The sequence below is a fragment of the Sphaeramia orbicularis genome, chromosome 17 (genome assembly GCF_902148855.1).
Source record: "Sphaeramia orbicularis chromosome 17, fSphaOr1.1, whole genome shotgun sequence".
Lineage (NCBI taxonomy): Eukaryota > Metazoa > Chordata > Actinopteri > Kurtiformes > Apogonidae > Sphaeramia > Sphaeramia orbicularis.
This window is the reverse complement of record NC_043973.1, coordinates 19211645-19234053: the sequence shown is the minus strand read 5'-3', so window position 1 is coordinate 19234053 and position 22409 is coordinate 19211645. Positions and strand designations below refer to the sequence as shown.

The 22409-nt window shown below is 37.2% G+C and overlaps 1 protein-coding gene across 2 annotated transcripts; it reads left to right on the top strand.

Annotated features, from left to right (window-relative positions):
• LOC115437588 (neurabin-1-like) lies at positions 1-21423 on the top strand. 2 transcript variants are annotated; one of them, XM_030160867.1, is made up of 19 exons: positions 1-357; positions 1710-3836; positions 5537-5669; positions 5830-5950; positions 6941-7045; positions 8151-8241; positions 8333-8485; positions 9443-9496; positions 9968-10068; positions 10256-10384; positions 11088-11184; positions 11273-11342; positions 11489-11625; positions 12506-12735; positions 13952-14017; positions 14429-14633; positions 17675-17773; positions 17928-18116; positions 20747-21423. In XM_030160867.1, the coding sequence occupies exons 2-19, from the start codon at positions 2019-2021 to the stop codon at positions 20984-20986; spliced, it is 4038 nt and encodes a 1345-aa protein (XP_030016727.1). In that variant the 5' UTR covers positions 1-357; positions 1710-2018; the 3' UTR covers positions 20987-21423. The 2 variants fall into 2 exon arrangements, with proteins under 2 accessions (XP_030016727.1, XP_030016726.1); XM_030160866.1 differs by having other exon boundaries at positions 2-357; positions 14426-14633.
• Positions 21424-22409: the final 986 nt, after the last annotated feature.

Here is a 22409-nt window from a genome sequence, read left to right as displayed (position 1 = left end):
CCAGTCCACTCCAGTCCATCTGCCACACAAGCCAGCCTCTCAGACAGACAGACAGACAGACAGACATAGGTACTGCACCGACTCGCCTGCTGGCATCATCACACACACAGGTAGGCACATACATCAGCAGGTGCTGCATCACTGCTCTGCTCTGCCTCACACTCAGGTTCATGGTGTGAGATTTGGCTGACTGCACTAACCTGCATCATGCACACAGGTGAATATTCACACAGGGCTTACCTCTAGACCAGAAGAGCCTCTGAGAGTGTGACACAGAGAGAGAGAGAGAGAGAGAGAGAGGCACCAGTTTTCAGAGCAGATGACAACGCTGGCAGTGAGCCTGAAAGACAGGTAAAGGTAAGTGGATGCTGCAATGACTGCTTTCATAAAAGTGCAACAGAGAGATTATGTGACCGTGGGCCTGTGGTGCCAGAATGGAAATTACAGCTGATACTGAGGGAGTGCCAGTGGGAAAATTAAAAAAGGTAGAACCAGCTAATAGATGGTACCGCTGGCACTTTATTATCCTAATATTTTCACGCAGCTTTAACAAACACTTGTACGGAGCCCGGGAAGGGACATGCAAAAAATAAAAATAATTGCGTTAATGGTCGCTGCTGCATTTGGGGAAAACTGGATAATATTGGAAACAATAATTGGTCTTTTAAATGTAGGCTAACTTGACTGAGAGCTGGTACCCACCGTCAGTGTTTCAGTAACTGGAGTAGTTTACACAGGATTACCAGGGGATAATCCATTTACAGTATTTAGGAACATGAGTCGCCATCTGTCTGCATTTATCACAGTGAGGGAGCCGTCAGCACCGACTGACTGCAAACACACCGCGTCTATACGGTAAGACGCAATGCTAGCCGAGTACAAAAACACTAGTCTACTGGTTCAGTTCAGTTCAGTTTAGTTCAGTTAGCTTAGCTTAGCTGCTACCTACTAGTATTTGAGCTACTAGTTAAAGTCATCTTCAAACTGCGCGCGCAGTCAAATCAGTGAGATTTGCTGCGTTCAAGTGATATAGTAAATTCTAAGATAGACAGCCTGACGTACTCACGACTTGCCTATCTGCACGTTTGGACTGAATAATAGACTGTAAATTATTAGGATAGGATCAGATAAATGTAAAATTTTGCTTTTTTTGTTTGTGTGTTTGGTGCTCCAATATCACACTAAATACAAGCTAGTCTTTGCTTATTTCTGTCTCATACAGAGCTATAATATTAAGAAACCCTAAATCAAAGTCGATATCATACTGTCCGTCTATGTTACAGGTGTAAATATCTGTTTTTCAGTATTAGCTGCATTATCACGTCCGTGTTTGTGGGGGGTGTTGTGAAATTTTCGACTGAACGTGAACGCAGCGAACGTGCAGAGGCTAACCAGTTGATAATGTGCAGAGTTGCATGTGTGTGTATGTGTCAGTCTGTGTGGGTCAGCCAAGACAACACAATGCTGACTGTGTGCTGGTTTTCCTGACACTGAGATGATTTTTGTTACCATCAAATAGCACAATGAGTGAGTGTGAGTATTTCCCTATTTTCCTCCATACAGGTATTTTTAATCTAAATGTTGATAGTTGTAATCCATGAGAAGATATTTGAGAATTTGTCAGTCTAAAAGTCATGTGTGTTACCTTTGAGGCATTTGTCCAGTTTAGCTCACTTTTCATGATCTTTACATTTCTGGTTGTTTTGCAGGAGAATTAAACGTTGGTGAAAATTAGAAGAGTGCTTGAAGATTATATGAAGTTTCTACAGAAGAATCGGCTTCTATTACCTGCTGTCATCTAAAAAGAAACTGACAGTGACATTTTCTAAAACAAACTTATTTCTTCATATTCTTTGCCTTGTTGCTACCATACCACTCTGCCAGCAAATCCTCACACATTAAGCCTTGATAAACCTACTTGCTGAAGTCTACCAGGTGTTTTCATTAGCAGTGAAGATTCCTCCACAGCTCCTCCTCCACCACAGTGTTTCCTCACACTGGAAAGCCTCCATTCCTAGATGATGCGGACAGACAGCAAAGGCCGAAGTGCCTCCCCTCACCGGATAACCTACAAATCTGACTTTCATGCCATCAAATGCTCTTTTGACACCGGGACCACTCTAAAACAAGGGACCAAAGCCACCGCTTCACAACACTCTGCTGTGCACACAACCAGACTGCCATCGAGCCTGTCAGATCCCATGATGTCTCAAAACAGCAGCAACACTGGCAGCAGAGGGAGGGTCAACAGCACCAGAGGGACCAAGATCAGAGAAAACATCTTTCTGCAAATGGACAGCCAGCAGTTGAAACCAGATGGGCCGGTGCTAAACTGTGGATCCGTGCCACTTTCACCTCAAAAACCAAACCTGCACCTGCAAACATCACCTTTCTGTGGATCCAAACGTGCAGTTATCAGTTCCTCGTGTGTTCTGAGCACTGTAGTCAGCATTTCCACTCCAGAATCCTTTCTGCAAGATAAACCATCCAGGTCTGAAGACATCACAGATATCGACCGTGCTGCTTTGGCTCAGAAGTTCTCTGTTACCCGCAAGTTGTTTGAGACCAAACTGATGGAGGGTGGAGGTGGTGCAACACAAAGTCCAAAAGTCATTACAGTCAGAGGAAGCAAAGGGATGTTAGAGGAAGAAGACGACAGCGAGGGGGCAAGCAGAAATGGGAAGAACGCAGAGATGGATGACTTGGATAAAGACAAATTCATAAACCAACCTATCATAAATACTTCCTTACGAAAGCCTCCTGCACCGGCCACTGTGACAGGTCCTCCTAAATCTCCTGTACCTGATGGCCCTGCTGGAGCATCCATCAAATCTCTGTCTTGTCGTGACAAACATGGTCAAACCACAGCATCACAGGGTAATGAAGCAACCCAGACAGAGAAAGATGGAGTAGAAAAAGTCAGTCTTGACCCCTGTTTGCACCGGGAGGAACCAGTGAGGGCGGAACTGGTCGACGTGAAGAACGAGTCGTCTGAAAGTGATGAAAATGAAGAGGAACGGGAGAAGAAGAGAAGCCCAAAGGAGGAGCTGGGAATTTACATGGACAAAATATTTGGGGAAGATGTGTTCAATCTAGTGGATGATGTTTTTGTGGAACTGGAAATGCAGAAATGTGAAGTGTTTTTTGATCCTGATAAGCAGAAAGGTAGAAATGATGTTGCCCTAGAGGAACATCAGGAGTTATCTGCAGGGTTGACATGTAAAAGAGAGACTACAGATGATAAGGACAGAGGAAGAGACAAGTATCAGCAGGTGAATGAACGGAGGGAGGGTGAAAGGGAGGAGCAGAGTGGAGAGTCCATTAAACCAGCTGAAAAGTCAACAGTGGAAGTGAAGAAAAAGTCAGATGAAGCCGTGAGAAAGATTAAGACAAGTGTGATGCAAGCTGAGGTTACTGAGAGAGAAACAGATGAGGGTAAGAGGAGAGGTGGAAGTACAGAGTGCATACAAAATGAGAAGGAAAGATCTGGATGTGAGGAAAAGCTGCAAGAGGAGGCCAAGCCGGAAGAGTGTAGAAGATCTAGTGATGGGAAAGGTGAAGCGAAACAGAAGGATGACCTAGGAGGAGATGAAGAGGACTCTGCAGTGATCTGTGGGATTGAGAACAAGGCCTTCGTGTATGATCAGGAATACCAGTCTCATCCAGAGCATCCAAATCCTCCAAGTCACGATGGTCAAAGCCCTGAGGACAAGACGGAGGAGCCTTCAGCGGAATATGAGGAAATCCCCGGTGTTCCTGAATTTACGGATCAGGACGGTGACGATGCAGCAGAACCTGGGAAGAGAAAGGTCACATTCTCTCCAGCGCCGATCAGAGTAAGGATAAGAAAATAGATGCACATTCAGACTAGAGCAAAAAATGTTGGAATTACATTAACTGATATTCTGATCAGTTTACTAGTAATGGTCTATTTTGCAATTCATTTCCATTTTAAACATAAAAATAATGAATGTGTACCAAAAGAGCATGTTCCCTTACATGTATGATTTGTACATTTCAATAATACCCATACCAACTTTATTTATAAAGCATTTTAAGAACTTTACAGTCCAAAGTGCCATACATGAATCATAAATCATGGAAATAAGTAAAAACAGTGATAACACAGGGTGCAAAGCGGGTTAAGAACAACAACATACAACCATCATAAAAATAAAGACAAATTAAAATCTGGTAAAAACAGCATAAGAAATTTAAAAAAAAACAAAAACATTTCAGTTATTGAATAAAAGCCAATGAGAAAAAGTGCATTTTTAGATGTGATTTAAAGACAGGCAGAGACTGTGCTTGTCTAACATCAACAATATCTTGATTAACTGATCAGCCCTAATTCAGACAATTATTTTTCATCATGCTTTTTATCGCAGTGTAGAAAATTATGCCTTTTTATCTTGAGCTTCAGTGTACATTTGTAACAGTTTGTTCGCCCAAAGCTAAGTTTAAAATCCATAAAGGGAGGAGGAAAGGCAAGATCCTACATGTTCCAGTCTGTCAGTTCAGAGCTGTCTTTATATACAAGTACTGAAAACATTCCTGTGTTTGGCAATAATCGGTCTCTGCCTGACAAACTACTGAGGTATTAGTCCACAGAGTCACTGATGAACACTTTGGTGCAATGGTGTGTTAAGATTACACTGAGTTACAAAAAAAATGTTTGGTCAAGTTGTCTAGGTTTTTTCAACTGAATTAGGATCATTTTGCACCGCTAAATCCAAAAATGACATCTGTTTTTCTCAATCAGGTCAGGTTTTTTTGCTAATTTGATTTTGAAAAATTTGATCTTCTCACAAAATTGATTACATTTTTGTGACTTTATCAGTTGATTTGTTATATAGTTCTCACCCAAAATAGGTTTTAAGAGAAAAAAAATCATTTTCTAACAGGATTCCTGTTAGGTACAATGGTGTATTCATTGCAGATGTAGCAGAATACGTCAGGCTTATTTTTGCAAGATCTTCTAGTCGAAGCCATTTCATTCACCTGTAATATTAAAAAAAACCATTAATCATAAATTGGCAAAAGTAAAATCTTCAGAACTTGTTTATTGCAAGAAATATGAAAGAATTTTGTATCATATGATGTGAAAATGCCCATAAATGTAAGCAAAAATGTTAAAAAGCCAATATGTAGCATAGTTCAGAAAGTTGACCTGATTGAGCAAAATTAATGTGATTTTTGGATTCAGCACACCAAAATTATCCTAAATCAGCTCAAAAAACTTAAACAATAAATTTGTTGTTGACCAGTGTTATTTGTAGTCATTTAGTCTGTTGGTGTATTTGGCTAATGTACTTTCCTCTCTCTTTTCCCCTCTATGACACTTGCACAAACACTGACAGATTTGCCAGCATAAACAGTTTCTTGTTGTGTCGATAGCTGCAGATGGTTGTGTCTTTTTTTACAGTCTGCTCCGTGGTGAGCACATGCCAAATGCTATCCGTGTATAAAGCAGAGTCTAGATGTGACATGAGTGTTGGTGTAAGTTGAGGTTGTTGCATTTATCTCTGTGTTTCAGGTCTATAGCACTTATTCCAATGCAGATTATGACAGACACAATGAAGACATTGATCCAGTGTCCGCCTCGGCTGAGTACGAGCTGGAGAAGAGAGTGGACAGAATGAATGTTATTCCAGTGGAGATAGAAAAGGGTTTGTGTTTTAAAGTCTTGTATGTATGACTTTTTCCTCACATGTTCTGTTTTTGCTCCATTTTTATTTGGTTTAGTTTGTCACTTTGTATTCCAGCTCTGAACTGCGGGTGGGGGAAAAATAAAAATTAATATGCATTTGCCATTTATTTTCCCTTTAGGAGAAGATGGTCTGGGCATCAGTATCATAGGAATGGGTGTGGGAGCCGACCAGGGACTGGAAAAGCTGGGAATTTTTGTCAAGACAATCACTGAGGGAGGAGCAACACAGAAGGATGGAAGGCAAGCGTCACCATTAACAGCCTGCCTCAGTTTCATTAGCATTATTACAGTTATCTCTACTATTATTTACATTTTGTTTTTTATCTGATTACAATAAATGTATTCTCACGTCAGTGCAAATTAAAAAATTTTACTACTTTATTTCTGTATGAATCTTTGTAACAAAAAATGCTGCCTGGAGCTGCCGTAAGTTGAAAACTGTATTTTAATGAAACAAACGTTTACGGGCATTTTAACAAATTTTAGGCTAGAGTTTGTGCCATTCTTCTAAACTGACACCTATATTCTCATTTTTCATTGTCAGTTCCAGATCTCTCATCAAAACCATGAGTCAACCACTCATTTTTTTTTTTTTTTTTTTTTTTTTTTTTTTTTTTTTACTTGAGACTTACAGTAGGCACATTTCTATAAATATTTTACTGCATCTTGACATTTCGCACTGGGAAATGTATATGGAAACCGCAAAATTAGAGAAAACTCCACTCGAACCTGAATTTTGCAGAGTTTTTTTTCCCGCTCCCCAGAGATGGTTTCTACCATTTTTTTCACAGAAAAGCAAATGCATATCGAGGTAATGGAAACACCTTTTTTTCAAATGAATCCTGACAAACATTTAATTCAGGTGACTGATCAGCCGTTTGCTCCGTCTTCCCAGATATCCTGATAAGGTGTGAAAACATGTCTGATACAACAGGTAGTGTGAATTGATGAGGAGACTGAATTATTCCTCGGTCTCATTCATGGGAAAAAAAAACAACAACATAATACTCTGCTTCTTCTAGTGTAATATAGCCTGTTTAGCCACCTGCTAGCAACACAATGCAGCCTAGATTTGCTCCAAACCAGTTCATGGAATTGCAGACAAGTCGCACTTTAATTTTTGTGACCTTTTTAAAGTTCACTACCAATTGGCTTGACATCTCATTAAACACAGCTAATGACTCTGAAGACATGGACTTGTCTTTTCTCTGTTGTTGTGTGTGCATTTAGGATCCAGGTGAATGACCAGATAGTGGAAGTGGACGGAATCAGTTTGGTCGGAGTCTCGCAGCTGTTTGCAGCCACTGTCCTGAAGAACACATCAGGCCTGGTCAAGTGAGTTCCATATTTCACTGCAGTGTTGGTGTTCACAGTTTTTGTTTTTGTTAAAGGCGTCATATTTTGCTAAACCCACTTTTATTAGTCTTTGGTACATTTATTTGTGTATTTGGACCCTAATAGTTCAAAAAGTTTGAATTTGAACCCTCCAGGTGCTGCAAAGCTATCTTTATATTCATTTTGGCAAAAATCTAGTGGATTTCTACAACCTATTTTAATTCCTGCTTAATTTGTTACATCTATAACTAGTTACGTCACAACATTTGCACATATAAGGTCAAGACTTCTGACGAACATTTCTCCAAGTACGACATGATTGTTTGTCAGCAGCAGCAGTTGTAGTCCATACTGAAAATATGTCCAAATTTTAAGCCGATTACCTAAAGTGACTCAGTTGTTGGTTTTATTAACGAACACAACTGGCTGAACGGGACAGAGTAGCACAGTCAACAACCTGGAGGGGGCGGGGTCATTTGCATTTAAAGGGCCAGCACTCAAAACGACCTTTCTGGTGTCATTACTCAGAAATAGGGTTGAAGATAGATCTGTGGAGTTGAATTAATGAAGAGTTCAGACCCAAGCATAGCATTTACAGTTTATGTAGACCACAGGGAAATGTTACAAAATGTATAATTCTATTTTTTTTAAAAAAAAGCAAAATATCACTCCTTTAAGCGACTGAAAGGCCTCTATTCAACACTGATGTACGGTGCAGATTTAGCTTCCATTAGATCAGTTGAACAGCATCAGACTTCTAAAAGACTTTGATGCAGAAGAGGTTATTTAAAGATGAAGCAGGAATAGGCAATAAATATAGTTTCTCAACGTTTCCTCTTTTTACAGTGCAGCATGAGTTTTTGTGAAAGATAAGACCAATAATAACTTCAGTTGGCATTTGTTTATTCACAAAGTCTATATGAGGTTTTCTGTGAGTATCGCAGATTTTCCACTGCAGGACTTGTAGGTGGAATGTTTATAGCAGCGTATTTCAAGTTTGGATTTGTCTGCATTTGTGTGCAAAACGCTGAACCTCGCCACCCCAATCCCACAACACAAGTGAGTTATTAATGCAAGATTTGACTGGTTGTTGTTCCTGATAAAGGTTTTTGATCGGTCGAGAGAAGGAGGGAGTGGAGAGTGAGGTGGCGCGACTGATCAACGAAAGCCTGGAAATGGACAAAACATCCAAAAAGGTTTGTCTTTTTTTTTTAATTGTAGGCAGTTCCATTACTTACTTCTATACATTTACTCAAATACTATTCTTTTTGTGTGCATGTATAATAGAGAGAAAGATGCAGTGGAGATGAAGACATTGACAGTTGCTTGTCAGAGAAGGGATCAGTGGCTGAGGAAGAGGAGGACAACGATGAAGAGGAGGAGGATGTGTCTGTTCTTTCCAGTCTGGACAACTACCAGCTATGCCTCAAATACAAACAGGTACACACAGCAAGTTATTGAGAACAAACATAAAAGGTAAATACCTAAACATGTTGTCGGGATATATTCCCTAGAGCAGGGGTCTCAAACATGAGGCCCGGGGGCCAAATGCGGCCCGCCAAAGGTTCCAGTCTGGCCCATGGGATGAATTTGCAAAGTGCAAAAAAATCCACAGATTCATTTTAGTTCAGGTTCCACATACAGACCAATATGATCTGAATTAAAATATCCTACAAAAAAAATAATGACTCCATATTTTCTTCTCAGTTTGATGTGAAGAAAATATTACATTATACCTATAAATAATGACAACTTCAAATTTTTGTCTTTGTTTTAGTACCAAAAATAACATTAAATTATGAAAATATTTACATTTACAAACTATCCTGTAACAATAAAATGTGAATAAACTGAACAAATACAAACAACCTGAAATGTCTAAAAAAAATTAAGCACCATTTTAACGGTTTTCTGCCTGTTACTGAGTGTTCAGTGTCTTTGTAGATCCGATCCATAATGCACATGTAAAAATGATAAGTTGAGGCACAATATTTTTTAATATTGCACTTATTTTTCTTAAGAAATTTCAGTTTTTTCAGGTTATACATATCTTTTTTGTTTGGATAGTTTATAAAAGTAAGTATTTTCATAATTTAATGGGTTTTTTTGCACTAAAATAAGACAAAAAAATAGGAGTTGTCATTATTTATAGGTTATTATGCTATTATTTTACTGGTTCGGCCCACTTGAGATCAAATCGAATGTGGCCACTGAAAGAAAATGAGTTTGAGACCCATGCCCTAGAGCCACAGCATTGATACAGAGAATTGAAATTACATCACTTATTTTACATTTCTTTGGTGTGTTTCAACTTGCTGGTGTTGTAAAATAAGTAGAGCGTCTGTTTCTAACTCACAATATATCCACAATTATCCATTTACTTTTAACTCTTCGTAGCTCCAGTTAAAACTGAGGAGCAGAACAGCCCAACTTCAGCGCACCAGAGAAAAGGTAGGTCACTCAGCTAGATTGAGATCTCGCACACAAACCAATAACTGTACTCGCTTTAATACACTACCTTTGCATCCACATTTGGAACAGTCTGACCCATTTAACTGTGTATGAGATGGCTCAGTGTGGAGTTATTAGGACACGGGCCTTGTTCCAGCACTACTCCACGTCAGCCCTGCTTTCTGCCTTTGCCTTGAAGTAATCACCACAGTGACACAAATGGGTTGGCGAAAGCTTTTTAGTAGAAAATCTGGCATTTTTATCCGACTGTTACCTTGTGAATGCATCTTTTGTCGTATCAAAAGTCTTGAATTAAGAAGAATAGATCGTTTCTACATCTGAGTGAAAATGAAATCTGTGATGTTAAAAATATAAAAGCAGTTTTTTGATGATAGCGTACCCCTTTGCATATAAAAGTTAACAAAGACATGTGTATAGTCACTTCTGCACAGTGTTTTTCTGTATTCTCAGTTAAAGGCATGGGAGGAGCAGCAGGCCTCCTGGGAGAACCAGAGAGCAGAGCTGGAGCAAAGAGCAGAGGACGGAGAGGAGAAAGCTGACAAACTAGAAAAGTACAATGATAAAGCCTCTGGTTATGGCACTTGTGGTAGAGACTAGATTTTTCCAGGATAAGACGGATGTTTTAAAGAACAGTCTGTCTACCTGTATCTGAAAAACCTGCATAAGGATGATAATTTTAAGATTTATTCTGGAGACAGTGGTAAAATAGTGCTTAATTATCTTCCCTGTGTTTATCAGGTATTGGCAAGAAGCCCAGACACTCTGCAGGGTTGTTAGCCAGCGTCTGGCCGATGCCCAAAGCCAATCAGAAAGCCTGGAGATCAAATACAGCAAGGCCAAAAGACTGGTCCGAGAATACCAGAGCAGGTATTTATAAAGCCATCAAATCCTGTTAAACTCTAGAGGACTAGTAGTACTGTGTATTTTCAGAGTGTCTGTGGGTCCTTAACATGTCTAAAATACAATTTTTGATAAATAGTAGACCTTATAAGTCATAAAATAGTGTTAAATTGGAATTTATTAGGTTGATTTCCACAAACATTTTCTCTTCTTTTAATTGATTTTGTTAACGTGACTCAAGTTACTGCATACATGAAATTCTACGATGGTTTTGCACCTTTGTTGTCTCCTCAACACCCTGCTGTTATTGTTATTATATTCTATGTCTATCGTTATATTGTTTAGTGTTTCTAGGTTAATATTCTATCCTATTTTTTGATACTTTTTGATATTTTTTCGACTATGTTCACTTTGCACCGTGGGGCCTTAGAGTCTTGTAATTTCAGTTGTCTGTATGCGATACACATATGGCAAAAACTGACAATAAAGCTGACTTTGACTTGACTTGACAACGGTATTTAGCTTCAATGCTAGTAACTAGGCTAAAGAGGGGGAAAAAGCAATTTGGCTTAAAAAAATTTACCCCAAATCGCCCTGAAAAGCATTACATTTAAGTGTCTGCTATCAATGCACACCCTGATTTTGTAACTAAGGAAATATGTTAGAATGTGAGCAAAGTTTGTCCTGTATTAACTCGAGTTAAACGTCTGTTAATAATGTTTTTCTTCAGAGAGGAGGAGAGGGAGAAAAGAGAAGCAGAACTGAGAAAAGAAATGGAAGAAAGAGAAAAGCAGAACAGAGAGCTGTTTGAAAGACTCCAAATCCAGGTGAGAGGAGACTTCACGACCTGCATGGACTTAATTCAGTGAACCTACTGTTTCCCTGCAGTCCCGATTTTTACATTGTTTTTCCCAGAGAGGGCATACTGACAGAAAAGAGCCTGTATCTGAAGGGAAGAACCAGTCTGCGGATACTTCAGGCACAGGTGTGTTATCTAGTGTGAGTTTATATTTAGCTTCTGGAAAATTATTTCTGAAAAGCATTTCTTGGTTTTACAGTGAAAAACCAATGAGGATCTCTTTTCTTCCTGAAACACATTGAGGCCAAAGTGGATAATGTTTTGTGTCCCAGGTCCTGACTGGTGTATTTCAGTTCCTGATACAGGACGTCTGGACTCCAGTGCTCACATAGCCAGAGCTCAGCTGGCCCAGAAATCCAAGCGCCACCCGCCCTCTCGAGACAAACTCCGGGAGAGTTTTAAACGACAGGTCAGAAACTGAGCTGTTAAACACACGATGGTATTTAATGGTCTTTCCAAATCACTTCTTAGAGTTCCTTTATAGTGATAATGAAACAGAATTCATACAAACAGGTGATGCAACATGGAAGACTTTTCAAGCATTAATAAGACAAAGGAGGGAAAAAAACACACATAAAAACTGAACATTGAGTCTGAAAGTAGAGATATTTTACCCAGTTCTCAATAAATGCATGTTTCTGTGTTCTCAGCTAAAGAAATGACACCCGATCAACCCCATCAGCATCACTGGGTTGTGTTTTTCAGCCATTTTTCTCAACTTTTCACATGTCATCAGTAATATTATTAACAGTTATTTATCTTTCTTCCTCCACACAAGTTCCTCTAGATCAACCAGGTACAACTGACTCAAACCAGAGTTTTTAGAATTTTGAGGTTTTCATTAGCTCTTATTTGTATTTAGTTTTTCAGTTCTTTTTTTTTTTTAATGAAAGCATCATTAGTTTCATTTATTTTATGAAACTGACTAATCTTAGTTTTGGTGTTTAGTTTGTGTTTGTTAGCAAAACCTTCATTTGTAGGGAGTGAAAATAGCAGGATAAAGGCATGACATTAAATATGATGTAGAAAACCTTTGTTAATTTAAGGTCCTATAGTATGTCTGGTCATTCTTTGCCTGTACATCATGAATCTACACATACATATGGATATTGAAGGGGTGAGAAAAACCAAACTGACCTTACCTACAGTTCCCTCTTAGTTTGTCTTCTATTATAGTTTCTATTTAGTTTTTGTTGTACCATTGTATTCTTTTTCACTGCTATTTTCAGCTGTGGTGTTAGTTTTTTCTTAAATATAAAAAGCCTGACTTGCACACTCCTGTCTTATAGGATGAAGCAACCCCCAAACCCCAGGAGAGCCGGTCTCTATCTGTTCCCTCAGTAGCTCAAAGGTCCAGCAGAAGTGAACAGTCCAGTACCTCCTCTTTCCCTTCTCTCAGCCCTTCGCTTCCAAACACTTCAGTCTTCACCCCTTCAATCTACATCACCGACAATAACGCGCCATCGCCGTGCAAGTCCTCAGCTTCCAAAAAATCCAGAAGGAGGTTTCCTGACTTTAGGTGCAGCGTCTGTTTGTTTTCTTTCTGTAATGTTATAGAAATATTAGGGCTGTAAAAATTAACGCATTAATGCAGATTAATCTATCATCATTATTAATCTGATTAAAAATTTTAACGCAAGTAACCCACCTGCAGTGTAAAATGACTCTGAACCTCTCTGCTAACACATTTTGGGCAGTTTGTCCAAGTAGAGTTACCATCACACATGCGCAAATGGGCAGTCGATCCGGTAGTGACAGACAGCAGAACCAACCCATTAAGATGGAAGAGACTAAACAGTACGTTGGCCCTCTGGATGAAAATATGAGGACAAATAAACCAAAGACAGAACAGTCGACCGACATAAAGTATTAGACACACTCTGCAGGAAGGAGTTATCTTTTCACTGAAACATTTCCAGCTTAAAATACCACATTAAAGTGAAGCATATGTTGCGACAAACACGTTTAGTGCATATATATTAGTGCATATGTATTCCCTTCTTTCTTAGGGGTGTTAGAAAATATCGGTTCTGCAATATATTGCGATATTTCATTTCACAATACTGTATCGATATTAAAAAGTACTGTATCGATATTTTTAAGTGTTTATTCAAATGCGGATATGTTGGATTTTCATTTTTGTTTTTTTATTTTTCTTTATTGTTTATATGTTATTTATTATTATTTAACCCGGTTTTATTAAATAATGGTTATTTGAAGCATCTTAAAAGCACATTTTACTGTTTTTACTGAGAGTGGCAGATGTTAGTTCCTTTGGAAACTAGGAGAATTAGAAAAATTTTGTGATATAGTATTAGATCCTGTTCTGATCAAATAAAAATGTGTTTAGTATTCGTGCATATTTCTGGTGTAATTCAATTCTTCCAGGAAATAATCTTAAAAAAAAGAAAACAAAAAATAGCCTTTTTAACAGTATCATGATATATCGTGATATATCGTATCATGATCCTTGTATTGTGATTTGTACCGTATCGCCAGATTCTTGCCGATACACAGCCCTATTCTTTCTTGAGTTTGTTTGTTCATGCAAAATGAAATGCGATTAATATACATAAAAAATGAATGATATTTAATTGTGAGTAACTGAAATTAATCCACAGCAACTTTGTGATTAATCCAATTAAAATTTTTAATCATTTGACAGCACTAAAAAATAGAAGTCATGATAACTTGCCCTGTCTTGTTTTCATCCTGACATTTTGTTTCTCTTCCAGTGGACTTCGTAAGTCACTCAGCAAAAGGAGGAGTGAAAAACACAAAAGAAGATCCATGAACAACAGGTAGAAAATAAATGAATAAACTTTAACACCTAACACTTGATCACAAAAACTGGGAAAAAGGCCTTGAAACAGAAAACGGTGATTTCTGAGTTAACTTCTACTTGTTTTTTGTTCCATAGTATGATACGATATCTGTTCTGTCAATATACATCCATGACTACATTTGAGGTTAGCTACTCATACAAAAAAAAAAAAAAAAAAAAAACGTTAGAGAGAATGTTTTTATATGCAGCAATGTGGTAAAAATGTTGAATAATGTGATTTAAAACAGTATTGGGACGTAGTTGAATTAGTGCAGAATTGAAACCAGAAATCACTGTTTTGTTTTGCGGATTTTCTGTCTCACCTTGTTCTGATTTGATTGTACTACTTCTGTTGTGCCATTTACAATGTTTTCTTGTCAACCAGTAGGGGGTCATGTGGAGACCTGGTGGATGAGCCCGCTCAAGTTTCTCCTTCAGGTTCAGTCACCTCCATGCCCTCCTGTTTGCCCTTTCCTTGGTTCGGAGAGAAAGGGAGGGAGAAAGAGGAGGAAACGGAGAGAAGCAGGGAGAGGCTTCGCTCTGTGTCTAGCAGCAGTTTACCGTATCTGACCACCACAGGACGAAGAGATCAAGTAAGAAACCCTGGAAATATATTCTTGGATAGTGTGCATATTACCCTGTTTTGGCTCTTAGGGTCCTTTATCCTAATTTCCTGGGCCATGTTGTTCAAAAGTAATCTGATTTTAGTGAGTGAATTGGATCATATCATGACAGGTTATTAAAAGCTAAAAAATATTCTGTAATCATATTGCAATTTATAGTCCAGCCTCAGCTTTGATCTCAGTCAAACCTTCAGTATTTGATAAACATTTTTGTCAAAATCTGAGTCAAAATTTTATGAAACTTTTAAAATTTCTTAAGGGAATGTGTGTATATATACAGTTGACATTTTACTCTTAATTTATTAACTTATTACTATTATTATAGTGGTAAATTAGATTAAGCAGCTATTTGGATACCTACTGAATCTTTCAGTACAGTAAAGGTTAAAAAAAAAGGTTGACCCACTGAAGTAGGACCCCACTCTTACTCAGAGAGAATCCTGTAGGTCTGGAGTCTTAAACATCATAAAGGTCACCAAACCTTCATGTAGTCTCTGTTTGACATATTCTGGATTTGGAAATCTTGAAAATCTCTTTTTTTTTTTTTTTGGAAGTCAGAAGTATGACTCTCACTTTGGTATTTTACTTTTCTCATTGTCCCTTATGGTCCCCTCCCTCTCACAGATGCATTCATTTAACAGAAGACTACATAATGGATTATTTGTATCGTTAACACAGCTAGATTAGCATTAATTTATAGTGCTTAGTTAGTCTAGTGTATGAGTTTGTTTTACTCATATTATAAAATCATGTGTCTGTATGACATACTTTGACGTTGGCTTACAACTGTAAATATAACCTACCTAAAGGAGTTTTATGTAGTATTGGTCCAAACTAACAGCTGGTAGTTTACATTACAGCCCTGTTAGCTCAGAGCTGTTTTTATCCTAACAAAACAACCACCGTAAAAGGACAAATCACCATCATTTTCTGTATGGTTTGTGTTGTCAATAGCTGCATTAAAGATCTGTTTGGAATCTTCCAAACAAGGTTAGAACTGTCACAGTTTAGTCTGAACTGTGGATCAATAAACAGAAAATTAGCAAACATAATAATGTTGAATAATAACTTCATGTCTTTGTAAGCCTCATAATCAAATTCACCCATTTCAGCATCAAACTCCATTCTTTTCATTTTGATCTGTGTCCAGTGGTGAAAACAACAGTGCTTCTACATTTGATCACTTGGTCACTTTCATTTGATTCTAAAAGTTGTTTGTTCTTTGTTTATTTTTTATTGAGGATCCCCATTAGCCGACACACAAACGCCATGCTAGGCTTTCTGGAGTCCTTTAAAAAATAAAAAAAAATAAAAAGGACCAGGATGCAAAATCACAATACAAAGATCCAGTTACAATAAAAAGAAAGCAGAGGAAGAAAAGAAAAGGCAGAGAATATAAAAAAAAAAAAAACAATTCCCAAAATGGTAACAAAGACTAGTAACTCAAGCCTAAATAGTGACTTTACATGTTTTTTTTTTTAAATGCTTTCTTACTTGAAATGTTTCTAATATTTAAAGGAAGAGTATTCCATAAAGAAATGGCTCTATATACAACAGTGCTTTTCACTGAATTATTTTTTGGCCATGGTAATGTAACTAGACCTTGAATTGAGGCTCTTAGTGGTTCTCATCACATCTCATCACTTTCTGGCATTTTTATCAAAGGCCCCATGGCTTTAGTTTTCTTCAACATTGGAGACCAGCAGAGTGACTCACTACTCCCTCTAGTGGACACATAAATTTGACTCTGTCGGATTCAGTTCATACAATTGCGTCTTTGGCATAACTTCATGATTCTTTATTCTAAACACTGTCATGATAATGTTAGGGCTTTTTAGATTTATTTGATAGATTACATAATTAGATATTGAAATTAGGAGTACAACATATAGCCCCTTTCACAAATATTAACCTTTTCATGCATGAATTATGAGAGCCTTAAACACTATTTTTCCCCGTTTTTTTTTTTGTTTTGTTTTGTTTTTGCCACCACCACGCCTCTTCGGAGGACAGCTTCATTTTTAACTATACAGGGGTTATTTTCTTTTGTTTAGAACAAAAGAAAATAACCCCTGTGTCATTAAGATAAGAAGACAAAATTCAAATTATTGAACTATTTATTTTTAATTACAGCTTGTGTTTAAATAAAAATCTCAAACTTTATATTTCCATGTTCATCCTTTCCTTGCTCGTATACGTATACATAGAGGGAGGGCTCATATAGACGAAAGTGTACAAGGACAGGATGAGACAAGACAGTGGTTCCTCTTTAAGCATGAAAAAAACAATGCGATTGACAATTTTTTATTAACCTATTTTTCATGGAGTTGCAAAAATGCCCACTCATGGATACCATGCATTTAATTTTTGAAGCCAAGAAACGAGTATTTATTGGTATACTGTATGAAAACTATGAAATAAAAAGGTTTTTAATGCTGCTAATTTGATGTTTTCTCATATTTAAACATACTTACTTCATGGAGATAATATTAATAAAACGTTTTGTGAAAGAAAAAATTAGAATTACAGTATAATAACAATCAGCAGTTGATTTACACTCAAACATGCAGATCAGGTTTTTCAAGAACAGCAATGTTACATTAACGGTATGCATTGCAGTGTATGGGATGATGCATAAGTGTCCACTGTGTTGGCTGATATGGAACTAAAACAACAAAATCTATGAATATGCAAGAGAACAGCTTTGAATAGCTGTCCACTGTAGTGACCACTATGCATGAAAGGGTTAAAGTACATATTCTATAGACATAGGGTCTTGTTTTGTTTTTACAATGTGGCTGTTACTTGGTCCTGAAAAGCAAACCATGGGATTTCCAAATCCAGAATATTCTGATCCAGATTGATCTTTTTGAACAACTGGGCCCTGATTTATCTTCTGCTTAGTATAGCACGTAGAAGCAGAATTCCTCTCTAAATAAACACACATGTATGAGTGAGCATGCCACAGATGTTAAGTGTATGGCCAGCCGTGGTTTCTCTGTTGGTTGCAGCGTATGGGTTCTCCGGTGGGCAGTTCGAGTATGGTGGGTCATGTCTCTGATCACTCACTCTCTGGACACTCTAACACTTTTACCTTCTCTTCCACTGAGGTGAGCCCCCCCTTTCCTTCCTTCATGCCACGTAGAAAGCACCTTTTCCAATGCTTTTCCTAGATCTTTTCTCTAGTTTGTTCACCCTGTTTCCAGCCATTCCTTTCCTCTTTTATCCTCCTACTTATAACTGGTGTCTCTGGTGTTCTGTCAGACTTTGGACGACGACCCAGTTCCCACCAATAACAACAACCAGTGGCAAAATCGACCTATGTGTGAGTGGAACAACCAGCAGGTGTGTCTGTGGTTGATCGCTATGAACATGGACCAGTACATATCTGGGTTTTCTGCCAGAGGTGTGGACGGAACACAGCTTCTTAACATGGACAGTGAAAAACTCAAGGTAACTGTTCACATACAGGACAAGATTTCAATATGTTTTTTAAGAGTGGTCAATAATCCTATGGTTTTTGCTCTTTGCTGTTTCTAGTAGGGCTATAGGTATCATTCATCGTCTCCTAAATTCACAAGGTTCCATCTCATTCGGTGTTAGTTCATTCTGAGATATTTTAGTCACCAGTTTTATTCTGTGCTAGACTGTCTGTGACAAATAATACTGTAAATAGTACAAGTAGAACAAGAACAAAAATCTGCACACTAGTGTCTCCCAAGCAAAAAAGTGATCCCGGCTGTAACATTTAAAGCAGAACTGCTGTTTTTCAGGCTTTTAGAGAAATATATACAGAAAAGCCATCTGAAATACCAAAATCCCTTGTTACATTATGTGATCAATTGTCTCACAAAAATAGACGTGATATACAGAGAAAATGGTTTAGAAAAAACAGTTTCAAGAAAAAATATGTTTTAGACATATGTCCTTGTGAAGTATTACAAATACACTTTTGCCTGTAAAGTTGTAGTTATGGGGCATTCCATGGCAATTCAATGGTCCCCACATGACCCCCTGAGAAAATTCTGAAAAAATTCACACTTGTTCATCTACCAGGTGAACGAAAACATCCAAAATTTTTATGTCATATCTGTAATAGTTTAGGAGATACAGCCCTTTGAAAATTAATGTTTTTTTTTTTAATTTTGCAAATTTGCTTTTCAGCCAACTTTGAGGAGCTCTATCTCCTTAGGTATTCAAGCCACACTGCTGAAACTTACTGTCTAGGGTGAAATCCCCCTGAAAAGACCATATTTTGCATCAAAATAATTGTAGGTGCCTTCATGTTTGGTCCATGAGGCCTTGAAATCAGGCAAAAAGGCTAATTGTTCAAAATGTCCTCTCTCTTCAGGCTTGCACTGTGCCATAATGGATGAATGTAGAGACCTCATTTTTTTGCATGGATTCTTATGGTCAAGATGCAACAATATACTGCAAAAAGACTACATTTCAATGAAAAGTGTTGCTGTGAGGCAATGAACAAAATGGGTCGATTTCAATTCTTCACAAAAATACTCTTTATTTGAGCACCCAAATTACCATGTGGCCAGTTAATGAAAATTTTGAAATTTTTACCATGTCTTCATATATGTTTAAAGATGTTGTGCACAAAATTTTAGTTTTGGGATAGAACTGGTTCCATTTTTAATTTTTTTTTTTCTGCATGACTATATTTTCTTCAAATTGTATACAAACGTAGGTGTAAATGGCATTTTTAACAGTATAATGGCACTGATTATTGCACAAGTTATGATAATACTTTAGATATTTGAACTGGGGTGTGAATTTTTTCAGAATTTTCTGAGGGGGTCATGCGGGACACTCTGAAATCTGGTTGATTTGGGATGGAATGACCCTTATGTTGTTTTCACACACGTTCCTCATTTTATTCTTATTGCCACACATCAGTAATCATCTTTGACCAGTAGCAATGATTACCCACTGAGCACCAGTTACATTTTATCAAAAATCATTTTAAGTGGTAAAAATATTTTATTTCAACATGATGGGAAATAATAATAAAAAGAAGCCCTTTTTTTCTTGTTCTACTTTTGTTTTATTAACCAGCATCCATTAACACTACTTAACCATGGGGAATATGCATGTTTTGACACATTACTCCATGTAAATTGTTCAAGGAAATATTCACGTTGGTGCAAAACACATCAGGGTGTTAATTTTAAAAAAAAGTCTTAAACATAACTGTAACAACATAACCCACAAGTAGAGATGGAAGAAGTGCACGCATTCAGTACACAAGTAAAACAAGGTCCTGGTAAAAGTACAAATATTGATACGTCTTCTTAAGGAAAAATGAAAGTACAGGCTCTAAAATGCACTAATAAAAAGCAGCTCTTCAAAGGACACTTCACTGACTGTCTCTGTGTAAAGCTACTTGACTTTGTGTCAAAACAATATAAAGGCTGTTAAACCATTGAAACTTCAAATAATGTAACAAAAATACAGAAAAGAACAAATTTTTTTGCAATGTGGAGTTTTCAATGTGAGCAGCAAAAATTGTAATGTGATTGAGTGACATACAGTAATGGATATACACGGAATCATTTTTATATGATCGTGACTTCCATGTTTTTGTTTGGAATGTGTGCAATTACACAAAATAAAAATAATCACTTTTTTTGCAAAGAGTTGTAGGAAGATTTTTAGTAGTAATTTGGAAGTTAAAAAATTAAGAATAGAAAACAGATACCTACACATTTAGCTGCAGAAATAAATTATTTGTACTTTTTTACTTCTAATTTCTGTCATGTGTCAGTAAGAGCTGTGTTTAGTGTTGAGGTGGTGCATGCTAAAGCTCTCACCCACGCATCCATGGGGAACAAGTCATATATTAAAGAAAATTGATCTTGGTCTAATCAATAATGGATCTTTCAGATGAAGATTAAAAGTTTTTTTTTTTTTTTTTTTTTAACCCGTCCCTGTTTTTTATTGAATGTAGTTATCAGGTGATTACAGATGATTGCACAGTAATTTAAGGATATTTTTCATAATTGTTGAAAATAAATGTGTTTTTATTTCATGTTCTTCTAACATGTTTTGTGTTCTGTCCTCGGCGTCGTCAGGCTCTGGGGGTGTGCAGTCAAAGTGACCGTTCCAGTCTGAAAAAGAAGCTGAAGGAGATGAAGAAACTGGAGGAGAAAGAGCAGCGAGGGAGAGAAAAGAGGCTGAAGGAAGAAAAGGAGAAAAATGTGCTTTTAGACAAGGACAGTGAAGGAAAAGGAAAAGCGAGGATGACGGAGGAGAACTCGGCGAAGGAGGCCAGGCATAGCATCAAAACCATAAGGACTGAATCACTCCTATAAAAGACAGAGGTGATGTCGAAGAGGCTTCACTTTTCACACCCACCTCCGTCCTGTTGCCACCAGCATGAGGTTGTGTGAATCCACTGAAATACACTTGAACCTATTTCTACTTATGTGACAGAAGCATATCTACATTCCACACATCCTCTGATATTCACATCCTGATTTTATCATTCCACTTTTAATGAACACAAGTGAATTTTGACTCAAAACACCAAAGTTCACACTTGCAGGAGTTATGTGCCCCAGTATATTTCACCTGTAAAATGTCTAACATTCTACTATTTTAATGTTTTTTCCTTTTTTTCTTTTTTTTACATTAAATTATTCTTAGAATAATTTTAATTATAAATTATGTGCTGATTTCAGTACTCAGGTATTTGCTGTAAATGCTTTTTTTATGTGCTAATGTTCTAATAAATTATGCTTTAAATTTACTGTGGTTTTCTGGAACTCTGTCCACTTTTGAAGTATAATTTCTCTCACATCTAAGGAAAATTAGACCCATGTAAGAGCTAGTCATACGAACATTTGTTCTTAAATGCCAGATACTGGTGATTTTAGAAAACAAGGTCCAGACCAGTATTTATGATGCATGCTCTAAACCAGGGGTGTCAAACTCATTTTAGTTCAGGGGCCACATTCACCCCAATATGATCGCAAGTGGGCCGAACCAGTAAAATAATACCAGTGGAAAAAAGAAAAATTACATTATGATAATGTTTACATCTACATCGTTTCCTTAAAGATCTGAATAATGTGAACAACTTGAAATGTCTTAAGGAAAACAAGTGCAGTTTTAACAATATTCTGCCTCAGTTTATCATTTACACATGTGCATTACAACTTACATTACAAGTACAAATACACAAAATATTTAGTAACAGGTATAATATTGTTAAAATTGCATTTACTTTTCTCAAGACATTTTGCGTTGTTCATATTTCTTCAGGTTATTCACATTTTTTGTAAAAGGACAGTTTGTTAATGTAAACATTTTCATGTAATTTTTTTTTTTGTTTTACACTAAAAGATAAAATTGTTGTCATTATTTCTAGGCTATTATGACAGTATTTTTCTGGTCTGACCCAATTTAGATCTAACTGGTTTATATGTGTATATATGAAACCTGAAATAGAATGAATTTTACACTATTGATTGTTAATATCTTCAGAATAATTTTTGCATTTCACTAATTCATCCTATGGGCCAGATTGGACCCTTTGGCGGGCCAGATTTAGGCCCTGGGCCGCATGTTTGATACCTGTGCTCTAAACTAAACGACTGTATATTTCATCATTCATTACTTTGAAACACATTTGTATGTGAACATATGTAATTGACATTCTCTTTGACACTGGGGACACAAGTGTCACTCATGTACAGTATATGTAGGTCACTCACATTTTTGTGAAAGCACCAG

Excerpts from the sequence above, each read along its gene's own strand:
- LOC115437588 (XM_030160866.1), top strand. The coding sequence starts at position 2,019 with ATGATGCGGACAGACAGCAAAGGCCGAAGTGCCTCCCCTCACCGGATA. Across the intron at positions 5,951-6,940 it reads GCAACACAGAAGGATGGAAG|GATCCAGGTGAATGACCAGA; the intron begins GCAAGCGTCACC and ends GTGTGCATTTAG. Across the intron at positions 12,736-13,951 it reads AGGAGGTTTCCTGACTTTAG|TGGACTTCGTAAGTCACTCA; the intron begins GTGCAGCGTCTG and ends TTTCTCTTCCAG.